The sequence below is a fragment of the Rhinatrema bivittatum genome, chromosome 3 (assembly GCF_901001135.1).
Source record: "Rhinatrema bivittatum chromosome 3, aRhiBiv1.1, whole genome shotgun sequence".
Taxonomy (NCBI): domain Eukaryota; kingdom Metazoa; phylum Chordata; class Amphibia; order Gymnophiona; family Rhinatrematidae; genus Rhinatrema; species Rhinatrema bivittatum.
This window is the reverse complement of record NC_042617.1, coordinates 509,209,807-509,231,371: the sequence shown is the minus strand read 5'-3', so window position 1 is coordinate 509,231,371 and position 21,565 is coordinate 509,209,807. Positions and strand designations below refer to the sequence as shown.

General features: G+C 42.5%; 1 protein-coding gene across 6 annotated transcripts in view; it reads right to left on the bottom strand.

The window, feature by feature from the left end:
- The window catches only part of FBXO16 (F-box protein 16), a 137,453-nt gene that overhangs the window by 25,354 nt on the left and 90,534 nt on the right, over positions 1 to 21,565 (bottom strand). For all 6 annotated transcript variants that reach the window (XM_029596179.1, XM_029596174.1, XM_029596178.1 and 3 more), the window contains one exon: positions 20,237 to 20,336. In XM_029596179.1, the coding sequence (XP_029452039.1) occupies positions 20,237 to 20,336 (100 nt within the window). The remainder of the gene's footprint in view (positions 1 to 20,236; positions 20,337 to 21,565) is intronic.

Sequence of the window (21,565 nt, the reverse complement as noted above, 5' to 3'; positions counted from 1 at the left end):
ATTTTCCTTAGAGCAACAAGTGATTTAAAATAAAGTATGAAAGCTGTAGCATAGTGTTTGCAAGAAATACCTGAGTTGTGCTCTCCTGCATTCTCAGCAATTCAGTTTTAGTTTGCTTGGGACAGGAAGGCAAATTTAAAATTAATAGCAAGTAAAACTGTGGCACATCATATTACTTATGATATATAAGAGTACAAGCCAATATCAGGTGCCTAGGGAGACCTCAGACTGAGATTGAATGAGAATGGATACTTCAAGTTTTATGGCCTATTACCCTTTGATTTTACAATATTCATAGAAAATGTATGTTGTCACTATATATAAATTTTTCATAGACAGGTAAATAGGGAACAATTATTTATGCTTTCTAATAGATCTGGGAGACACTCCATGAAGCTAATAGGTAGTACACTTAAAATAAATCAGAGAAAGTATTTTTTTCATTTAGCACGCAATTAAACTGTATAATTTCTTGCTAAAGGATGTGATGAAAGCAGTTAGCATAACTGGGTTTAAAAAGGGTTTAGACAAGCTCCTGATTAAAAGTCCATAAACCACTATTAGAGATTGAAAAACTTATCACTTATCCCTGGTAAAGAGCATGGAGCACTGGATGTATTCTTTGGGATTCTACTGGGTACTTGATATCTGGATTGACACTGTCAGAGACAGGATGCTGGGGATGAAGCTTTGGTCTGTCCTAGTATGGCATTTCTTATGTTATCAGCTTTATCAAATGTGTATGCTGAATTTATAATCAATTCTAGCATTGTGACTTTAGCTGGCAGAGTAACCTACCGCTGTGGTTAGCTCATCGAGCTGAGAAACCTGGAGGTCCATATTCAGACACAGTCCAGCTAACTTTGGAGGTATATTCATTAGTGAAACCACACTGATGAATATATTCGGCTATCTTAAAGTTAGCCAGCTAACTATAACTGCCTAACTTTAGGGCAGCTCTTTGGCCCGATCAGACTTAGCCGGCTATGTAATCCATCTAAGTCTAAATATCGGAGCTAGCCAGCTAACAACTCCTCCCAGTTATGCCCCTGGAACACCCCTAACATAGCTGGCTAAATTCTAGCCATTTGTCTTAATAGCCGGCTAGAATTTAGTCGGATAAGTGCCCAAATATTCATTTAGCTGGCTAAATATTTTTGAACATGGACCTCTTGAAGTTCGGTTTGGAATCTCACCTTTATCATTCACTGAATAACTTTTAAGAAGTCATTTAAACTTCCTCTGCTCAAACAGATTATAAGCTCTTTTAAGTGGTGGTATTGTAACATATATTTTATAAAATTGCTCAAAAAAATATTATGTTGAATTAATTTTTGAAAGATAACTGTGTTGCTGGATATTCAGATTTGACCAATTCTAATTGAATGGTGGTGATCTAGAGATTTTTTCAGGAAGGATTTTTAAAAATTTTATCTGAAAAACATAACTGACATATTCCACAAGATTTGTTGCCTTCCAGTGGTTTGCTATACAAAAATATATATAGGGGCGGATTTTCAGAGCCCTGCTCGCGTAAATCCGCCCAAAACCGGGCGGATTTACGCGAGCAGGGCCCTGCGCGCCGGGAAGCCTATTTTACATAGGCCTCCCGGCGCGCGCAGAGCCCTGGGACTCGCGTAAGTCCCGGGGTTCTCCGAGGGGGGCGTGTCGGGGAGCGGGCCCGGTCGTCGCGGCGTTTCGGGGGCGTGTCGGCAGCGTTTTGGGGGCGGGTATGGGGGCGTGGCTACGGCCCAGGGCGGTCCGGGGCGTGGCCGCGCCCTCCGTACCCGCCCCCAGGTCGCGGCCCGGCGCGCAGGAGGCCCGCTGGCGCGCGGGGATTTACGCCTCCCTCTGGGAGGCGTAAATCCCCCGACAAAGGTAAGGGGGGGGGTTTAGACAGGGCCGGGCGGGTGGGTTAGGTAGGGGAAGGGAGGGGAAGGTGAGGGGAGGGCAAAGGAAAGTTCCCTCCGAGGCCGCTCCGATTTCGGAGCGGCCTTGGAGGGAACGGGGGTAGGCTGCGCGGCTCGGCGCGCGCCGGCTATACAGAATTGATAGCCTTGCGCGCGCCGATCCAGGATTTTAGCTGATACGCGCGGCTCCGCGCGTATCTACTAAAATCCAGCGTACTTTTGTTTGCGCCTGGAGCGCAAACAAAAGTAGGCTATTCGTGCGCCTTTTAAAATCCGCCCCATATTGTGGAAGCTTGAGTATTATGAAGAAGGTTGAGCTCAATAAGTGTCTTCTTTACAATTATTTTATTAATAGAATTGGATGTGACTTTCATAGCTTGTCCTGACAATTCATAGTAGAAGAGCATAATACTTTGAAAAAAAAAAACAAAAACCAGGTAGCTCAAACTTCTCTTTCATCCATTAAATATATTCTGTTAAGAATACATCTAGATTGGTCTTGAATACCAAGACAAACCTCACTGGACAAGAATTTTCATTAAAATACTGTCAAAGTTTCAGTACCTGTTGAAAAAATTACCATTATTCATATGTCCTCATAAGTGACCTCTCACTAGCACTTAGTAAGAATCCTAATTATTGTATGCAAATTAAATTCACTGCTATTAACTTGGGTCACTGTAAAATAAATAAATAAGTAAAAAGAAAACACAAACCTTCTCTCTTTATTTTACCTGAACAACATGAAGAGCCTAATTTCCCAAAATCTTTCATAAAAATGGACCCGATTTTAAAACCTGAGCGCACGTAAAATTTGGAGGTTATGCACATGGATGGGCCCTGTGCGCACTGCGCACATTTTTGAAAAGTCCCCACCATGCGCGTAACCCCTAATATGCGCAGAAGTGCCGGGCTTGGACAGCACTATTAGACACTATCCCCAAGAAATGCACACCAGCAGCTGGCTGGTGAGCGGAAGATATTTCTGCTTCAGAGGAGCAGTAAGTATGCAAAAAAAAAAAAGGGGGGTTAGTTAAGATTTGTTTAGGGGTCAGGAAAGAGAGTGGAAAAGGGAGAAAAGGTAGGCAGGGATAAAGGAAAGCTCCTTCCTAGTCTGTTCCTTAATTGGAGCAGACTGGGAGGGAACTGGGCAAATGCCCGGTTGCGTCACCGCGCATACTATAGAAAATTTCCCCCCTTGTGCGCACGAGTTGCAGGCCGCCCGCAAATGCGTGCGCAGATATTAAAATCCAGAACGCATGTGTGCGTGGATATATTTTATAACACGCGCACACCAATGCACACGTTATAAAATGATCACGTCCCGTTTTCAAATCCGGCCTTATGAGAACAGAAAAAGACAGCTATACAAGCTACAATAGAGTCTTGGAGATTCAACAATATATACTAGCTACTCCAACTTATTTTAACTTTTATTCAACATTTGTTTGCTCTCTTAACATTTTGGTTATATAATCTCTTTGTGAAAATCACAGGATATGTTAATTTTATTCTACCCAGTGGGATATTTGCATATATCTGTATTATGGGGTAGATTTTCAAAGGGGTACGCGCGTACCCTCCGAAAACCTACCCCAAACCCCCCCTGCGCGCGCCGAGCCTATTTTGCATAGGCTCGGGGGCGCGCGCAAGCCCCGGGGCTTGCATGGAGAGGCGTGTCGGGGCGTGCCGCGAGTGATGCGGCGTTTCAGGGGCGGGCCCGGGGGCATGGCGCCGGCCTGGGGGCATGGTCGAGGCCTCCAGACCAGGCCGCGGGTCGGGTGATGGTGCGCCAGCAGCCCGCTGACGCGCGCAGATTTACGCCTGCTTTCCACAGGCAGCGCACGCTGGGCTTGGCGCGCGCAGGTTTCACAAATGTGCACCCCCTTGCGTGCGCCGACCCCGGATTTTATAAGATGCGCGTATCTTATAAAATCCAGCGTACTTTTGTTCGCGCCTGGTGCACGAACAAAAGTACGCCCGCGCGTACATTTATAAAATCTACCCCTATATGTTTGTCATGTATATATATATTTATTTAACATTTCTTATATACTGAAATTCGTTTTCACATCACATCGGTTTACATATCAACATTTGGATAATGAAAAGGAAATACATCGAACAGTTTAAGTAACTATGGGATAAGAAACAATGTATAAAGGTAAGTAACGAGAGGGGGGGAAGCAAGAAGGAACTAAAGGAGAACAAAAGGCTGAGAGGAACAGGTAACGATAATTCTTTAGGTAGTGGGCGGTTTGTGTAAGGGGGCATTTGATCTGTGGCGGAATACAAACCAGATTGTTGGTATTATAGAAAAAAGGAATCCTGAAGTTGATGTTATAGTCCACTTGGGGACAGATGACCTAGATAGAAAATAGATGGAGTTCAAGAATTTAGGGGAGGGATTAGGCAACTGGCAAAGATTGTAACATTTTCTGAAATTTTATCTAACAGCTCTGTTTCACAAGTTCTCAACCTGTCTATTCAAATTAATGTTGTCTTTAATTACAGCGGTACTGATAATCTGCAAATCAACCATATGAAACTCCAAAGATCATACTTTCTGACTGACTGTCCAAAGAAATATCTTGTTCCCCTATTTTCTTGAAATTTACTTCACTTCTCAAGGTAGCATGACTAGGAACTAGAACCTTCTTAATACCCATAATAGCTTGCACAACTACTTCCAAGTTGATCTTAGCAGGATCTTCTGTGACACAATCTGGCCTGAAAGCCTCAAAAAGTCCTTAGATATGTTAGCTCCTGGAAGCTCTGCTTTATCAATGCTATAGATTTCTATTGCCACAAAACTCTCAGAGGGATGAAACAGCCATTGGGAGTGGGTGGGGGATATTCCCTCCTCCTGTCAAAATCTCGGCTATGAACTACCAAATTCTCTGGTGGCTCTGGTTCAGAATTATCCCTTTAATCAAGCTCACAAAAACCAGCCTATCTAGATTATCCCCTTCCCAGTGTAACTAATCAACTAAGTGTGACCCCAAAGCCAAAAGTGGGAGTTGTGCAGGCAGAGCAGTCTGGTGGGTCCCAGCAAGAGCAGAAGCAGGCATCTTTTGCCTGTGTTGGCCATTTTCCCCTTGGGTTAAGTCCTTGGGTGCTGCCAGGATTTGGACAGAAAAAACAGGAAACATGAATGCACACATTAAGGCCATGTAGGATCAACCCAGAAACCCAAAAGGCACCTACAGAAGCAGTGTAAAACTACTGCAGGAAGACTAGAAATACAAGATACACACAGGAGTAGCAGGGATTTCCACAGAAAAGTCAGGAAACACAAAGGAACAACTGAGACAATGAAGGAAGACTGGAATCATGCATAGCAAAACAAATTCTAGAAAAAAAACCTCCCAATGATGAGACTGGAGAATAAGGACCAACATACGACTAAAATACTGACAAACTATAGCCTGGAATATATGTGTGTCCAGATAGGAACAAGATGGCTGTCAACAGAAAGCATGGCTCATAGAGCTGGAAAGATTTACTAAGCATTTTCAGAAGTCCACAGAGGTCGCCTGCAATTGGGGAAGAGTAAGCAGAACCAAATGACATCCCCGACAGCAATTAAGCTCTGGCCGGCATTACAACTCTGATGCAGTCCATCTCAGGCAGTTCAGGTCCTCCAGGGTGCACAAAGCAGTTAAGGTTGCCAACTGGCTACAGATTTTCAGGATAAGTTGATCCATTCCTGGTTTTACCCCACTGTTTGCAGGGACCTGCAATTCTGATTTCCCTATTGCACTGCTTAAGAAAAGCAAGGCTAAAATTTCCTGCATGCAGTGGGGAAAATTCATGATCAGATCAACCTGTCCTGAAAATTTAAAGCCAGCTGGCAGCCCTAAAGGTAGTCCCATTGGTCCAACCTGAGATTTAGATGGAGAAATCCACAGGAAGCACTTGTGTTTAGCATAAATTAAAAAGAAATACAAATCTAAAAAATAAACACTCAAAAGATAAGAACCACCAGGAACAAGCTGAATGAGAGAAAATCTAAATCACTCAAAAGCATCTAGAGTGCGGCTGCCATCCTGCTTCCTCCATCTGTTAGCACTCTTGATCAATTTTAGGACCATACTCTTACTTGCTGGGCTAGTAGGGGCTGGACACTGAAAGCAAGGAGTTAGGTTTATGAAGCATGCTGCAGAGCTCTGAATCATACATTGGTCTTCAGCCTATAGCTGTGTCTGCTTCTCAGCCACCAAACAGCTGGCATGCATGCAGCCTCTAATGGAAAAGGAGAGAACTAGGAAAAGCTCATTACAATTAAATGCACTTAGCCCTCAACTCCCCCCCCCCCCCCCCAACGCTAAACAAAATCATAAGCTTCCTACATCTGAGATGCCATCTACCAAGTTGGGACCTGTCTTACAATAAGGGGTAGATTTTTTTTAAAGGTGCGCACGCACACATGGACGTACATGTTATAAAATCCGGGGGCCGCACTCACGTGCGACAGATTTTATAATCCACGCGCACATATGCGGGCAGTGCGCACGATGGGGGAGGGAAAGACTTCCGCAATTTTCGCACGGCAATGCATCCCAGCCTTCCCCAGATCCCTCTCAGTCCACTCAGAAAAGTCATTAATGACCAGTAACTTAGAAATAATTCATAACATTAGATATCATATAAGGGTAGAGGGTGCTTGGAAGGCTGTAGCAAATTGGGTTTTGTGGGGAAGTCTGTTGATATAGTTCGCTGTACTAGCTTTTCTTTTTTTTTTTTTATTTGAATAAAGCATAAGAACTCTCCGGGTCTTTCCCCACAGAGGATGCCATAGTTGTGTGACCGATTGACAGCTTTGTAACTGCAGTCAATCCATTGGTCAGTTTGGAACTGGCAGGGCTGGCATCAGGGTAGCACAGCCACTGTTCTTAGCAGTGGAGAAGCCACGGCAGATGTTGGTGCCACTATGATATCAAACCTTTTGATTTTGGGAGGCATTGAAGGCGCAGAGGTTGGAGAAGTTTGCAAAGGCTCTGCTCAGATGTTTCCCCCCAACAGTTAATCTTCTCTACACTACCAGTTTTATATGTTTTTTGGCTCAGGCTTGGGGGGGTGACTGCTTCTTCTCCTATGCCCCCACTATCATTGGAGTCAAGCCATGCTCAGACTAGACTGGATTTAGACAGGCAGCCTAGAGGAGATGCAATTTTGCTTTCAGTATGGCAAGATATACAGGATTCAGAAGAGACTTGGTCAAAGATATTGTGAATCTCAAAAGTAACTTTCAAGATAAACTAGAGATAACAAAGTACTATTCAGTCTGACAGATTCCCCAACTAGTTTACTTCAGAAAATAGAATTTGATACTTTTAAGGCTTCAGTGCCTAAAGCCAGAGTGATTACTTCTAGGAGAATTGAGACTTCAGAACTTGGCTCATCAGAGAAATAATAGGTTTATTGATTGTCCTCATTTTAGTTATATTTCTGGACTAGAGAATGAAAAATTATTTGATAGAATGTTTGAATTGAATCTTCATTTGTTTCTGCAGCTTCAAAAGAACACTATCAGTAACTCTTGAACTCGAGCCTGATAAAAAAAAATGCTATTATTGTCTTTTGTTCTGTAAGAAAGGGATTTTGGGGCACTAAAGTAACAATGTACTCATTTGTCTCTCATTGTTAGGATTCGTGGGTTTCATGGACCCTTGGCCCAAGGTGAAGTTGTTACAGTTGTTACAGCCTGAGGGGTGGAGCCCCACAGGCCCACACCGTCGGGAGGCGAGGTCAGATGCAGCAGGGAACCCGAATGTAGTTCAGTAGAGGGAGAACATCCAGCGTCACTACCACGTGACCGCAGACTAGTCCAGAGCTGTGCCGTGAGGCAGACCCCGAGGAGCGGGAGCACAAGGACAGGGTTCTACTGTAGGAGAGGTGCAGAGTGTGTCCTGAGGGATGGGACAGCATGGTAACAGAGTCTCTGATATAATGACGTAGGGGCTGCCCCGAGAAGCGGGTAAGCACACATTCAGTCTTGGCAGTAGTGACGTAGGCTACTCTGAGGAGCAGGAAAGCGAGGAGCAAGTCACTGGTGCAGAGGCAAAGTCACTGCCCCAAGGAGCAGGGAAACGCAGAGCAAGTCTCCGGTGGCAAGGCAGATACGACCCCAAGGAGCGGGGAGCGTAGCGCTGGAGTCTTTGTTAGACAGTTCTTAAGGCAACCTCGAAGAGCGGGGAGGCCAGCAGGCAGGATCTCTGGTGAGGCGCAGGGACCACCCTGAGGAGCGGAGAAGTCTGGAGACAAGTCTCCCAGGAAGCGCACTCAGGCCCCTGAGGAGCGGGTACCCAAGCCAGAGTCCAGATCTGTGGACTCCAGAGTCCAGATCTGTGGACTCCAGAGATCCGAGTCAGGCAGACAGGAACAAGTACCAGTAGCGAAGAACTCGTTGCCAAGTCGACTAGCTTAGGCCCAGGGAGGTGCTTATGAATCCCAGCTAGTGATGTCATCAATCGGGGACACCCCTGAGATTCCCGCCTTAGCATCTTTAAAGAGAGACTCGGTGGCATGCGCACGCGCCTAAGAAAGTCCGGAGGAGGCATGGAGGTCGGCGGCGTCCCAGCCGCCATGAGAAGTCTCTGAAGGCAGACGGCATGCGGCGGCAGTGGCTAGCCACAGCCGTGAGTTTGCCCGGAGAAGAGAGCAAGGCAGCACATGACATGAGTAGGGTCGGCCGCGGCCAATGGTCATAACACTCATTTGACTCATAATCATACGTAAAACTTTTCTTTCAATGCGAAATGAAGTAGAAAAGAAAGGACAATATTTAAGAACAAAGGCTGCCCTAAGTATTGTATTGTATTTAGAGATCTTAAGTATATCTTTTGGGATCCTAATCATGTCAGAATTTTTTTTAATAAGACCTGATTTATTTACATCTGAATCCCAGACATCTGCTGAGCTAAGCTCTGTATCTTCTTAATTTTCCGCTCATTTTGAGTTTTCCTTTCTGTTGTGTCTGTCGGTTCCCGACGCCCTCTCTCCGCCCTCCTTACCTCTTTGGCACCTCCCTCTTCAATCATGGGAAGATTGGCTGCCGCGGCGTCCTCCAGCCGAAGTCCTCCGGCATCCCCGGACTGGCTAGACTCTGCAACCCGCCATGTTTCCTGGAGGCCTAGGGGCGCGCGCACAGCCCCGACTGAAGTACTGGTGATGGCGCGAACCTCAGGGGCATTCCCCTGACATGACATCACCCGCGACGGATATATAAGGTCTTAGAATTTGCTAACATATCGAGTTAGCAAGGGGTTACTCCACCTAAGCTACTCTGCCTCCTCAGACTTACCAGGGGTACCCGCTCCTCGGGGGCCTTGCTCTCTCCTTTGTTTTTCAGGTGACAGTCTGGAACCGGTACTCACTCCTCGAGGGCCCTCGTTCCCAGACTTGCTCCGTATTCTCTTCTGCCTGGAAGTCATCACTGCCAACTACATCAGTGAGTTATCATCGCTCTCTCAGAGCTTTCCCTGGAACCAGGCCTATACATTCCAGCTCCTGGGCTTCTATGAGACATTGTGTGAGTGTTACCATCAGGTTCGGTACATGAACTCTGCATACCCTGCCTACTCACCATATTTCAGTTTCTCTACAGCTCAGCCTCCAGGGATCGCTGTTCCAGTATCTGAGGGACTACAGCCCAACTGGGCATTCCAGCTCACTACTGCCACATCTGGTGGTTCAATATACTGTTTAATAAAAGAACTAGTGTGTGTCTGTCTCCTAACTCTGAGCCTGACCGGTGGTCCCTCTCGGGATCTTCCCCTGGGGGCGTGGTCATCTGCCACTGGTCCAAGGATCCACCCACAACTCTCCTAAATAACATCACTTTCGATATGGTCTGAGACTGCTCACCTCCTGTGTGATGATATAATTAATAACTGATGTGTTTTTATCTCTTTCTGCTTCCCCTTTATTTTGTGGATCTCCAATTGGAAGTGTTTTTTTGGGGGGTTTTTTGCTGTATTAACTTTTTTTTTTTTTTAAATGTTTGTTTTATACTTTAAAAATAATCACACAGCACTTTGCAAAACAGTACAAGTTGCACCCACCCCCTTTCCCCTCCTTCCCCTTCCTCCCCCCCTTAGACAAATCTTCCTGAGCAGAAAGCCTCAAGTCTCTTCCAACTCCCCTTAGGTTCTCCATGGTGTGGTGAGAGGAACTGTAGAGTTGGGCCAGAATCACATAAATATAACTGAGATCTGTAACACTGTTGGAATTGGCATCACATAATTTCCCCCATTCATCGTAATGCAAAGAGGAAACTACAGGCTTTAGCATTCAGGGATCAAAGATACGTGAGCATTGCACCTTTTTTGCAGGCCCACAGATAGCATTTGCATACAAAGTGAGGATTAATTTACATGCAGAGCGAGAGCAAATTAACAAACAACCATCCAGATTAATTGTTTATAGTAAAAAGCCAATCATAGAATTTTGACAATTATGTATCCTAGTTTAGGGATTGAAAAGTACAAGTGTAAAATCAATATGTCATCTTAATAAATCTGATTAGCATAATATATTCAATACTAGCTGCTAAGCCCAGAGAAATAATTAGCAATGCTTATATGAAATAGAAAAAAAAATAAGTCCAGTGGACGTGCAGGACAAAAAGTAATACACCTGCTTGTTTTGACTAGCTGGCTTTTAAAATGAAACTTGAATCAATACGGGCACCCTCACTAAGGGCTGCGCTCAGTCATTAAAACTAAACAAACATACTCGCAGTACAATACATGCTTGTACTTCTAGGCAGAGTGCAATGCACAGATCTTTATCACTGCTGCATCTAAAGAACATTCTCTCTCTTATTCCAGCTAATTCTTCTGCAGTCTGTTTCCCCACTATTGTATATTTCACGTTAGGAAGGCAATGTCTAGCTTTCAAACTGAATGTATTCATTTAAGTTCTGACTGGTGCTAGATCCTACAGTGTAGGAAAAAGGGCAATTAGGATCACCTCATTTACCTGGATTTTCAAATAATAAATGAACATTTCATTAAAAAATTCAATTCGTGAACATATTGATAAAGAGTTCCACATGCAGAAGAATTTGCAGAAAAAACTCACAAGTTATCCAACTAAATGCCAACTTTTGAATATTTTGGGCACTTTTTTGGATAAACTTTAGTTGGATCTCTCAAAATCCCGTTAAATTTTAACTTAACATAGGGGCATTCCAGAGAGGAGTTAGATTAGCTAGATAAGTTATCCAGTTAACTCTGATATTCAGAAATATCTGTATAACATATCTAGCTAATTCTGGTCGTGCCGTACAGCAATCCTAAAGCTGGCCGGATAAACTTATCCAGCTATATTCAAGATAGCTGGATGTATTCAATAGTGCGGCTGTACCACTGAATATCCCTCCAAAGTTAGCCGGATAAGTTTATCTGGCTAACTTTGCAATCTAGCCAGACACTGAATAAGGATCTTAGAGTTTTCAATTAGTATCCCATAACAACTACTAGTTTTAAAGGTGGCAAGAAGTTTGATTTTTTATTTTTTTAATTTAAGATGCAATCTGTCTGGTAAATTCAGATCTCAAGGAAACTGTAGATGCAATACAGGATCAAGATTTCAGACATTCAGATACCTCAAAATTATTTAAAAAAATACATAAAAGGCAAGCATTTTTCAGTGGAAATAAGGTTTAGAATAGTGGAATATAGCGTAAAATTGAAAAGACAGACTCAGAAGCAGGGCCTTTTTTTTTTCTAGCAGTACAGTACATGCCAGTCCATTTGTGCTTATGTTTTTGGTTTTGTCAGTCTATTTGTCTGTGACACTGACATCACAGTTGAAACTACTAGGAAGGCGGACATAAAATAAACATAAGTGTAGGAGCTGCGAGAGGAGAGACAAAGCAATGTGCCTGGCAGGGATACCCAAGCCCTGTCAGACGAAGATCTGGAGGAGCTATGGTAGAGCAAAAAATGCCCGGCGAGGATTCTTGGCTCCACTAGCTGAAGATCTGCAGCAGTCGGCAGCTTTTCTGCTACTGTTACTGCTGCTACCACCTGTCCCAACACCTCTCCTGTACCTGCTGATTGTGCTGTTTTTTTCATTATAGTTTGATAATTTGGGTGTAAAGGAGGGGGGGATGGCGACTTCTGCAGGGGTCCTTAGTTTTAATTACGTTTTGACAATAGGTGGGGAAAGAGCTTCTGAAGCATCCCTTCCTTTTTATTATATTTTCACAATTGTGTGTGGGGAAAGGGGATTTCTGCAGGAAAACTATTTTTATTATATTTTAACGATTCAGGGGGGAGAGGGAGGGAAGGAGGCTAGATTTTTAGGCCTATAGGCCTGCAACAATTTTTTTGGTGGGGAAAGGGATTAACCAGTAGGACAGATATTTGTTTCACTGGAGTGATGGGGTGCTTTTTTTTTTTTTTTAAACAGGATTCGCTACTTAACCAGCTATAATCTTTGAATATAGCCAGTTGACAGAGTTATCCGGGAACACATTCCCAGATAAATTTCAACTAGCTGTTTGCAAAGTCTTGAGTTCGCCAAATAAGTTATTTGGCTAAAGCAAAATTACTTACCTGTAATAGAGTTCTTTGGAGACCGCAGGACATATCAGAAACACAAGTGGCATCGGGTCGGAATCTTTCTCTCAAAGCTCAGAAAGGAAAAACGTTTTGAGCACGCATGGGATATTCCTGCACATTAACCCCCATTACATTGAACCTCCTCAGTCACTCCTAGCTTAGACTGAGTGGGGAGATGGGTGGGATTGTGTGACTGTTCTGCTGTCCCTGGATATCAGGTTCCCACCCTCTGGATACTCACAGATATGGAGCTCTCAGACTAAGCCTAGGAGAGACTAGAGAGAGTCAGAAATCCAGCAGGTTGCACCCAGGAACAGCAACAAGCTTGAGTAGCAAGCTGCAGTGCTGGCTAAAAACTGGAATCAGAAACAGTTCACACAGAAGCAGGCTTAACTTGGAAGCTGGCTTTGCAGGTTAGAAGCTAGAATCAGAAACCAATTCACAATGAAGCAGACTTGAACAAAAAGCTGGACTTACAAGCTAGAAGCTGGCATCAGTATTAAGTTCCCAATGAAGCAGACTTGGAAAAGAAGCTTGACCTACAGGCCAAAAACTCAAAGGTATGTTTCTATCCACACAAAGTAGGACATATTCTAGATCTTATATTTGACAATCACAACAATTGTATAATAAATACCTCTCACACAATACTGCCAATAATAAATGGTACCAATTATTAAAAGTGGACATAACCTTCCTCAACCCAACAAAAAATCCCACAAATAAGCAGACTTTCACCTTCAGAAAAAAAAAAAAAAAAGAGTCATATTTACTTGCAGAATCAATAATAAATAAGCTAATCGATTTCAACCATGCTAATGCCTCCGCAGCATTTGATGCCCGGGATAAAATGGTCAAAGAAATTGCTGATAACCTAAGCCTATCCAGTCAAAAACTATCCAATTTGAACAAAGTATCCCTAAACAAAAGAAACCATGGTACAATGAAGAATTAAGATGCTCTAAACACTCATTGAGAAAATCTGAGAAACTTTGGCAGAAATGCCAGACTTCAGAATCTCTTGGAAAATAGAGATCACTCCTTTCTCAACAGCAGGTGATAATCAACAGAATACTAGGGTGGGGAAGGGAGTGGGAGGGTTTCTGGGTGGAAAACAGAAAATCAGGGATTGGTGGTACCGTGGGATTACCCTGTTCATTATGCTCCTATTGATGTACTGGTTTGATAATGTATTCTGAGGTCCAGGTTGGATGTTTGACACCTATATGTACTGTCTTCCCTGTAAATAAAAAGTATTTTGAAAAAAAAAAAAAAGAATACTATGCTAAACAGATCCATGGGGTAATTTTTAACTCTAAATTACTCTTTGATGTTGTTAAACACCTAATCAAGGACCCTACTTCTTCAATCTCGAACTGCTTCTCAAAGAATGCCTGCAATGAATACACCAATCATTTCTTAGAAAAAATAAATAGGCTAAAAATTAAATTCTCTTATCTGCTCACAGACAATAGAACATGAGGAAAAACATGAACCAGCTAAATGGACCACCTTCGACAGAATATCTAAACTTCAAATCACTCAAATCATTACTAAAATCAAACCTGCAAATCACTCACATGACCCCATGCCAGTTAGCTCCTGAAAACTAATACAAAGCATTATCACGCCAATAATCACAGCCTTAATCAATCAATCACTCTTAGAAGGTTTAGTCCCAGATAGGGTGAAACAAGCAGTGATAAAACCAATACTAAAAAATAATACCAGCAGTTCTGACAACTGGAAGAATTATCAACCAATATCCAACCTGCCCTTCCTCTCAAAAATTCTTGAAAAAGCAGTATTATCACAACTAGAAGACTATCTAGATGACCATCACATTCTTCATCCAAACCAATTTGGGTTAAAAAAGAAATTGCTCATCTGAGACTTTACTCGTATCCTTAATGGACCCCATATTATGGGGATTTAACAATGACGAATCCTACATCCTGGTACTAATTGACCTAACAGCAGCCTTTGGCTCCTTTGACCATACTATACTATGCCATCAACTGAGAAAAATTGGAATTGATGGCACTGTTAAGTGGTTCACTTCCTTCCTATCAAAAAGGTCATTCCAAATAAAACTGGGCAACTATAGGTCTGACACCTTCCCAATCAATGCAGGTGTCCCCCAGGGTTCAGCACTCTAGGCAACTCTAGTCAACATTTATATGCTTCCTCTATATAAACTATATGATCTAGGAATCACCTTCTACCTATACACTGGCGACATTCAGTTCTACATACCATGTACCAAATCCATTGAAATTACAACACTGATTCTCGCGACACACATGAAGGCTATACAACATGACTATCTAAACGCAAACTAACTCTAAACATAAAAAAACCCCTGAAATTATACGGTTAAAAAGAAATCTACCTTTAGTGACACCACAGACACTTGACCTGGGTAACTAATATTACATCCTCAGACCAAGTTCGGGACTTAGGAATACAGATTGATGAGAACCTAACAATGGAAAAACACAAATAAATTAATCAAATCAGGCTATGGTAAACTGCGCTTATTACACAGAGTGAAACCATTATTCACTCACGAAGACTTCCGCACGGTCCTGCAAACACTCATCTTCTCAAAACTAGACTACTGTAACTCACTTCTAGTTGGAGTACCTGTCTGTCTACAAATAAAACTACAACTACTACAAAATGCCGCTGCAAGACTCTTAACAGGTTCAAGAAAATTCGATCACATCTCGCACTCTGATTGCTCTATGTTGGCTACCTGCACAATCCCAAATCAATTACAAAGTCTTAACATTAATACATACCACCATCCATTCTAACAACTCTGGACTGGTAGGCATAAAACTACAACCATACAAGCCACAGAGATCACTAAAATCTTAAAACAAAGGATTATTTATTTATTTATTTAGAGGTTTTTTTATGTACCGACAACAGTTTGCACATCGTATCGGTTTACATATAACTTGAAACTTTTCTGCAGTGCCTTTACATAGAACAGTAACTATGCATACAGAAATTAACAAAATAACCTGGAAACTGAGTAACTATTTACAGGATTCAATGGTATATCGTCCATAAACTGGTTAGAGATAGAGTCCATAAACTGATTGAGGATCTGGGTAGGCATAAGAAAATTACAGGATTTGCGATCGAACAATATGGTAACAGAAGAAGGTTTCAAAGAAGGTTTTAGCAGAGGGGGGGAGAGAAGAGAGGAATGAGAAGTTTAACTAAGTGTTAGCACGAGGGGAAGTAGAAGCACAATGTAAAAGGTAATACAAAGTAAAAGTACTATACGCAGCTCAGGGGGACGTCAGGAAGGTGGTTATCGTAGGAAGGGTAGGCCTGTAGGAACAGCCAGGTTTTTAGCGTTTTTTTAAAATTTGGGTGTAGAGGTTTCGGTGTGTAAGTCTGGGGGCATGGAGTTCCATAGGGTGGGGCCAGCCAGGGAAAAGGCTCTGTTCATTGTGGAGATTAGTTTACTAGATTTGATAGAGGGGGTACGGATTACTAGCTGTTCCATCATTACAGAATACTCATCTAACAAAAATAAGAGACAGTGTGTTCCCCATAGCAGGCCCTATTCTATGTAACTCTGAGACACTATGACTGACTCCAAAAAGAAAGGCATTCAAACGTGATTTAAAAACATGGTTATTTAAAATTGCCTATAACTTATCTTGAAACTATCTGAACGCAGAGCAAGCACCTACAAGGACTAACTCATTAAGAACCTAATAAATGATCTAAATACCTCAGCACATCCCAACAACTTCCAAATAAAAAAAACTGTAACATAGCTTACAAACCACTATCCTTAGATCCCAGTACCTTGAGTTAAAAAGTACTAGAACATCCCTGTAGATAATTATCACCGCTGATTACAAAAGTCAATGTACATGTCGACCTATAATATGTAGGTCATGTTGTAAACTATTGTAAACTTCTTTTGGAACAACAGTATATAAAATGGCTAAAAAATCAAACTGGCATAAAGAGTAAGTTGCACTTTAAGAAAGCAGTAGGTTCTGTAGTTAGAGAGACAGGTCAGCCTTCAGGTTGCTTCCTGTTTCCCAGCAACCCTTTTTAGCTGAGTTCCAATCAATCCTTGTTGCCCGGGGGGGGTCTAGCTTCCAGGGTTCTCTGAGCAAGATTTCTCTTTTGCCACTTCTACCTGCTTCAGGTGCTCAGCTGATCTACAAGCTAAGACTCCAGTTCTGAACTTCAGAGCAGACACCAGTTCAAGCCCTCACTGGAGTCTTATTCTAACACTGGAGATCCCCTGTTATAGGTAAGCAACATCTCTTTCTCCGTGGACAAACAGGACATTACACTAACAAAATGCTTCAGAAATGAATGTAGTTAAACTTTACTAAATCTGGGTCACTGATAACAAAAGTGATGCTTAAAATAGTTGATTGGCTTCAGTTTTCAAGATATGCTACTAGAAGTCAGTATATACAACCTTTGACTTGGGAATTGATGAAGAGGATACGTGAGTTAAGAAGGGAAAGGATCTCAAATTAAACCAAAAATTTACTTGAATAAAAAAAAAATGTTGTTACCACCTTCAACATCAAGCTGGGTGTGATGAAGAACTTTAGCAAGGCAATGGACAAAACTAAAGCAGCCTTCATGTACCCAATGGTAAACTTGCAAGGTTAAGTGATGCTAAGAAAGAAAGGTGTCTTTGTTGGCTCTCAGAGTTAGGAACTTCAAGATGATGCATTTAACTGTGCATTGCATGGCAAGGAAAAGAGAGTGGAAAGCCTTTCAGTTAGTGAAAAAATTTCTCAGAAACAAAGCAGACAACTACAAGACATTGGTGGAAAACCTCAAAGCATTCCAAAGCCTTGGCTGCAACATGTCAAAGATACATTTTTTTGCACTATCATCTAGATTATTTCCTTGCTCACTGTACCACTGTGGTGCAGTGAGCAAGGAGCATGGTTAGCAATTTCACAGCAAAACCAAAAGAGAATGTGCAAAATAAAGTGTGACCTGTTCACTTTCTTAGAAATTAATTGATTCAAACTTCAAAATACTTCCAAGAAATTTAATAGTAACACAGGTATAATATACAACATGTAATACAGTCCCCCAACACGGCCGTGTTTCACCAGAGGGGCTGCTTCAGGAGGGACCCAAAACAGTATCTTAAAAGACAGAGTGGAATAGTTAAAGCAGTGTATCACCAAAACAGACAAGCCAAAAAAGTGTATCACCAAAACAGACAAGCCGAAAAAAAAAAAAAAAAGCGACAAAGAGAAAAACAAAAAATGTTCTCCTCTTCTGGGCTCTTTTCTTTTTTGCTTTTTAAATTGCTCTCCAGCCAAGCTCAACCAAACATCCCCTTAGGGGTTCGGAGCAAAGCAAAGGGCTTGCACTTCTGCCTGAAACCAGCAACCTGGCCCAGGGGTCTGATTTCGGATCCGATGATGAGCTGTTGCACCAACCCAGTCCTATCATCTGCTGAAGGCAGAAGATACTGAATTCCTGCTGCTGGCACCATATCCTACGTAAGGAAAACAGTGTTGTCTGCCTCCATCTGCTGGTAGGGGGAAATAACCCACTTGTCAGGGCTGGACTGATGTAGCAGGATGAAATGGAATGTCCTGTTAAAAAAAAATTGTCCAACTAATATGTGGGTAAACATATGTGCATTTTGGGCCGGATTTTAAAAGCTTTATGTGCATAGAGTGCCTTACGCGTGCCGGGCCTATCTTATAAAGGCCCCGGGACGCGTCTAAGTCCCGGGGATTGCAAAAAAGGGGCAGTCCGGGGGGTGGGGCGGTCTGGGGGCAGGGGCGGGTCAGAGGCTTCCGACACAGCGGCCATTTGCTGCTGTATTGGAGGATCGCGTGCCGGCAAGCTGCCGGCGCACGCAACCTGCGCCTGCCTGGTTTGATAACAATTTTGGGATTGGGGGTTTAGAGTAGGGCTGAGGGGGGGGGGGAGGAAGGTTAGGAGGAAGGGAACAGGGGAAGCCCACAGACGTCGGCGTGCGCAAGGTGCACTAGTGTGCACCCCCTTGTGTGCGCCGACCCCCGATTTTATAACTTGCATGCGCATACATGTGTGCTCATGTATGCCCGTGCGCAGGTCTTAAAATCTACCCCTATGTGTATACAGAACTTTACCTGGACTGAGCAGAGGTGTTCTCAGAAGCAGAGCTTGAGAAGTGTATGCACTTATGCACACACTCTTCCATTTTCTAAAGCATGCATGAAATATTTCTGTGGACATAATAGCAAATGTAATTGTGCATTGGTCATTTTGGTGGAATAATTTCCAAAGCGACCTTTACGCGTGCATGTTAAATTAGACCAGTTTTCAAAGTTATGTACATATTAAATCTATGCAGGCTATTACAAAATTAACCCCATAAAAGTTTAGCTCATAGCAGAGGTGCTCAAATGCCCCCTGCTGGGTACAAACTGGTCATCCAGAGCCTGTTCAGGTAAGCAGAATACATTGAAAGGAGACAAGTCAAGTCAATAAGTATCATGGCTGACCAGTCTTGAACCAGCACCCTTCAGTTTTTCACTTGTAGAGTTTATCCAACTACCTAGGGCTAGAGGGCTTCAAGCATGCTCTCTATCTTTTCTTGAACCTGCAGTGGATCTACCCTGTAGCCAGCTCATTGGACTAACAAGTAGGTAGCTTGGATTGTCTGCAGTACTTAACTTCCTAATCAGTTCCTGCTTCAGTGGTGGCACAACGTGGATTCTTACTCCAGCTCTAGTGATCAGCTTCATTTCTTGTTTGATTCCTTTTTGGTCTTGCTGGCTCCTAATCTGTTCTAGCTGCTCCTAGATTTACTTCTGCTTTTCTCCATACCTTAATCAGGTCACCCTTGCTTCTGTCAAACTTATCCATAAAGCTGCTTGTTTATGAAGCCTGAGTAAATAAGTCAATTGGAATGATTTTATTCATTCATCAACAGCAGTGGTAGAATCAACAGGGTGAATCGAATTCTGCACCCAATAACAAATAAGGTTTCTAATTATTTTTATCCTCTTGGAAAACAATAGCCTATAGCAAAGTTCAGTTTTCGCAAGCTTGGAAAACTTAAACCCTTCCTCTATGCTTTGGTTTCCAAAAATAACAAAATAGATAATATAGTGAAAAATTATATGTGATGAGTAGGGATGCCAACTGTCCAGTTTTAGACCAGACAACCAGGTTTTCAGGCATTCTGTACAGTGTCCAGTCAGAAGTACCGACCGGATGCTAAATGTCCGGTTTTGCAGGTGGATCCTTTTTTCCCCACAGCCTCTTAGTTAGAGGAAGAGAAAGGCAGATCGAAGCCTATTGGAGGAGAGCCGTGCTGTATCCCTGCCTCCTTTCCCATGCTGTGATTGCACAGCATAGGGAGAGGAGGTGGTGCACACCTCAGTTCCCAGTGGTTCTGCAGATACATAGATACACTGTTTAGGCAGTTCACTGGCAGGATCTAACATTTCATGCAAATGAGGGGGGGGGCACCATTCCCTCACCCCACCCCCATGGTCCTCAAGTGTCCAGTCCTAGTCTATGGAAAAGTTGGCAACCCTAGTGATGAGGCTTCTATCTACCTGTACAGTCCATACTAACAAGATAATGTATAGATTTCAAAGGTCAAGGCGGGCAGAATTGGTCAGTCAGGATGTTAAGATTTTTCATTCTTTCAAGCATAGCAAGATCATTTAAATTATTATGCATTTGAATTTAGCTTTGGAACCTAATCCTTTATCTGGAAACGCTTACCAGTGATTTTGCTTTTCTTAGTTTGTAAGAGGCTGAAGATGGTCTTTTCTTTCTCTCACCCTGGCTGTAATCTGGAGTTATTCCTCCTCCTTTTTTCTTTCTGTAAAAAGAGAAAAAAATAAAAGATTGTGGGCCTCAGTCACAAAAACCTGCACCAAAAATGATGCATAAAATTTTAGCATGTATGCAAAAAAAATTGCTTTAAAAGCACAAGAATACTATTAGCAAGCACATTAATCCATAAAATTGCTCATATTGAAAACAATACTGTCTCCCTAGATGCCCAAGAGATTTTGTCATTCAAGGTTTGTGACCGTGCCTAGCTCCTGGTACTCAGAAAAGTAAAATTTCAAAGTCTTAGGCAATTTTTTCACAGCCTAAAATAGATTAATATATGTAAGTCAGCTACATATGCACATACTTTCATAATGTGCAAATTGGCTGTACAAGCAAGATGCATTCCAGGAGTATTTCAAGGGCATGTATTAATTTAACTCAAATACTCAAATGTTTCATACATGGTGAATTCCAACATTATTCAGATCATTAGATTATATTTCAAACATGCTAGCCCAGAAAAAAGTCACCCATTTGAAGAATCCCAAACCCAATCCTTTGAACATGCTAGAACTAAAGGAACTAAAACAAAGGGAACTAAAACAGGAGCAACTCCCCTTCCCCTCCCACCCTCTCCCTTGTCCCTCTTACTCCACAAGAAAGCCTCACCGTATATAAAATACAATTTTTAACTAACCTTATAAAGGTTGCGTTGTCAATAAGTAAGGCATAATAGTCACTATGTATATAGTTCCTTAACTGTTACTTGTTGTTACAATGTACAAAATACTGTCTCTATGTTCCACTGTGTTCCAATGTTAACCTGTTCCTACGCCTGTTTAATGTTACAATGTAAAAATAGTAGGACCTCCGTCAGTTGAGTTTGGGCTAGGGAGGATGCCGTGTTAGCAAGGGTGATTTTGACTGGACTGCTGGCAGCATATGAAAATTATTCCTTACCTGCTAATTTTCGTTCCTGTAGTACCATGGATCAGTCCAGACGGTGGGTTATGTCCCCTGTCCAGCAGATGGAGTCAGAACAGAAGACTTCTGGGGGAGGTCCTATATGACCTCATCACCCTGGTCTCTAACTTCAGTATCTAGCCTAGCCAAGCCAAACCGAAAATAACAGAGGGATCAAGTAAATATTCCCTAGAAAATTACAAACTGTAGTGAAATTCAACATTAACGGTAATATGGAACTTGCCAAAAAACAGAACTGATAAATAACAGACCCTGGCAAAGAAAAACCAGGAAGATCAGAAAAAGTCA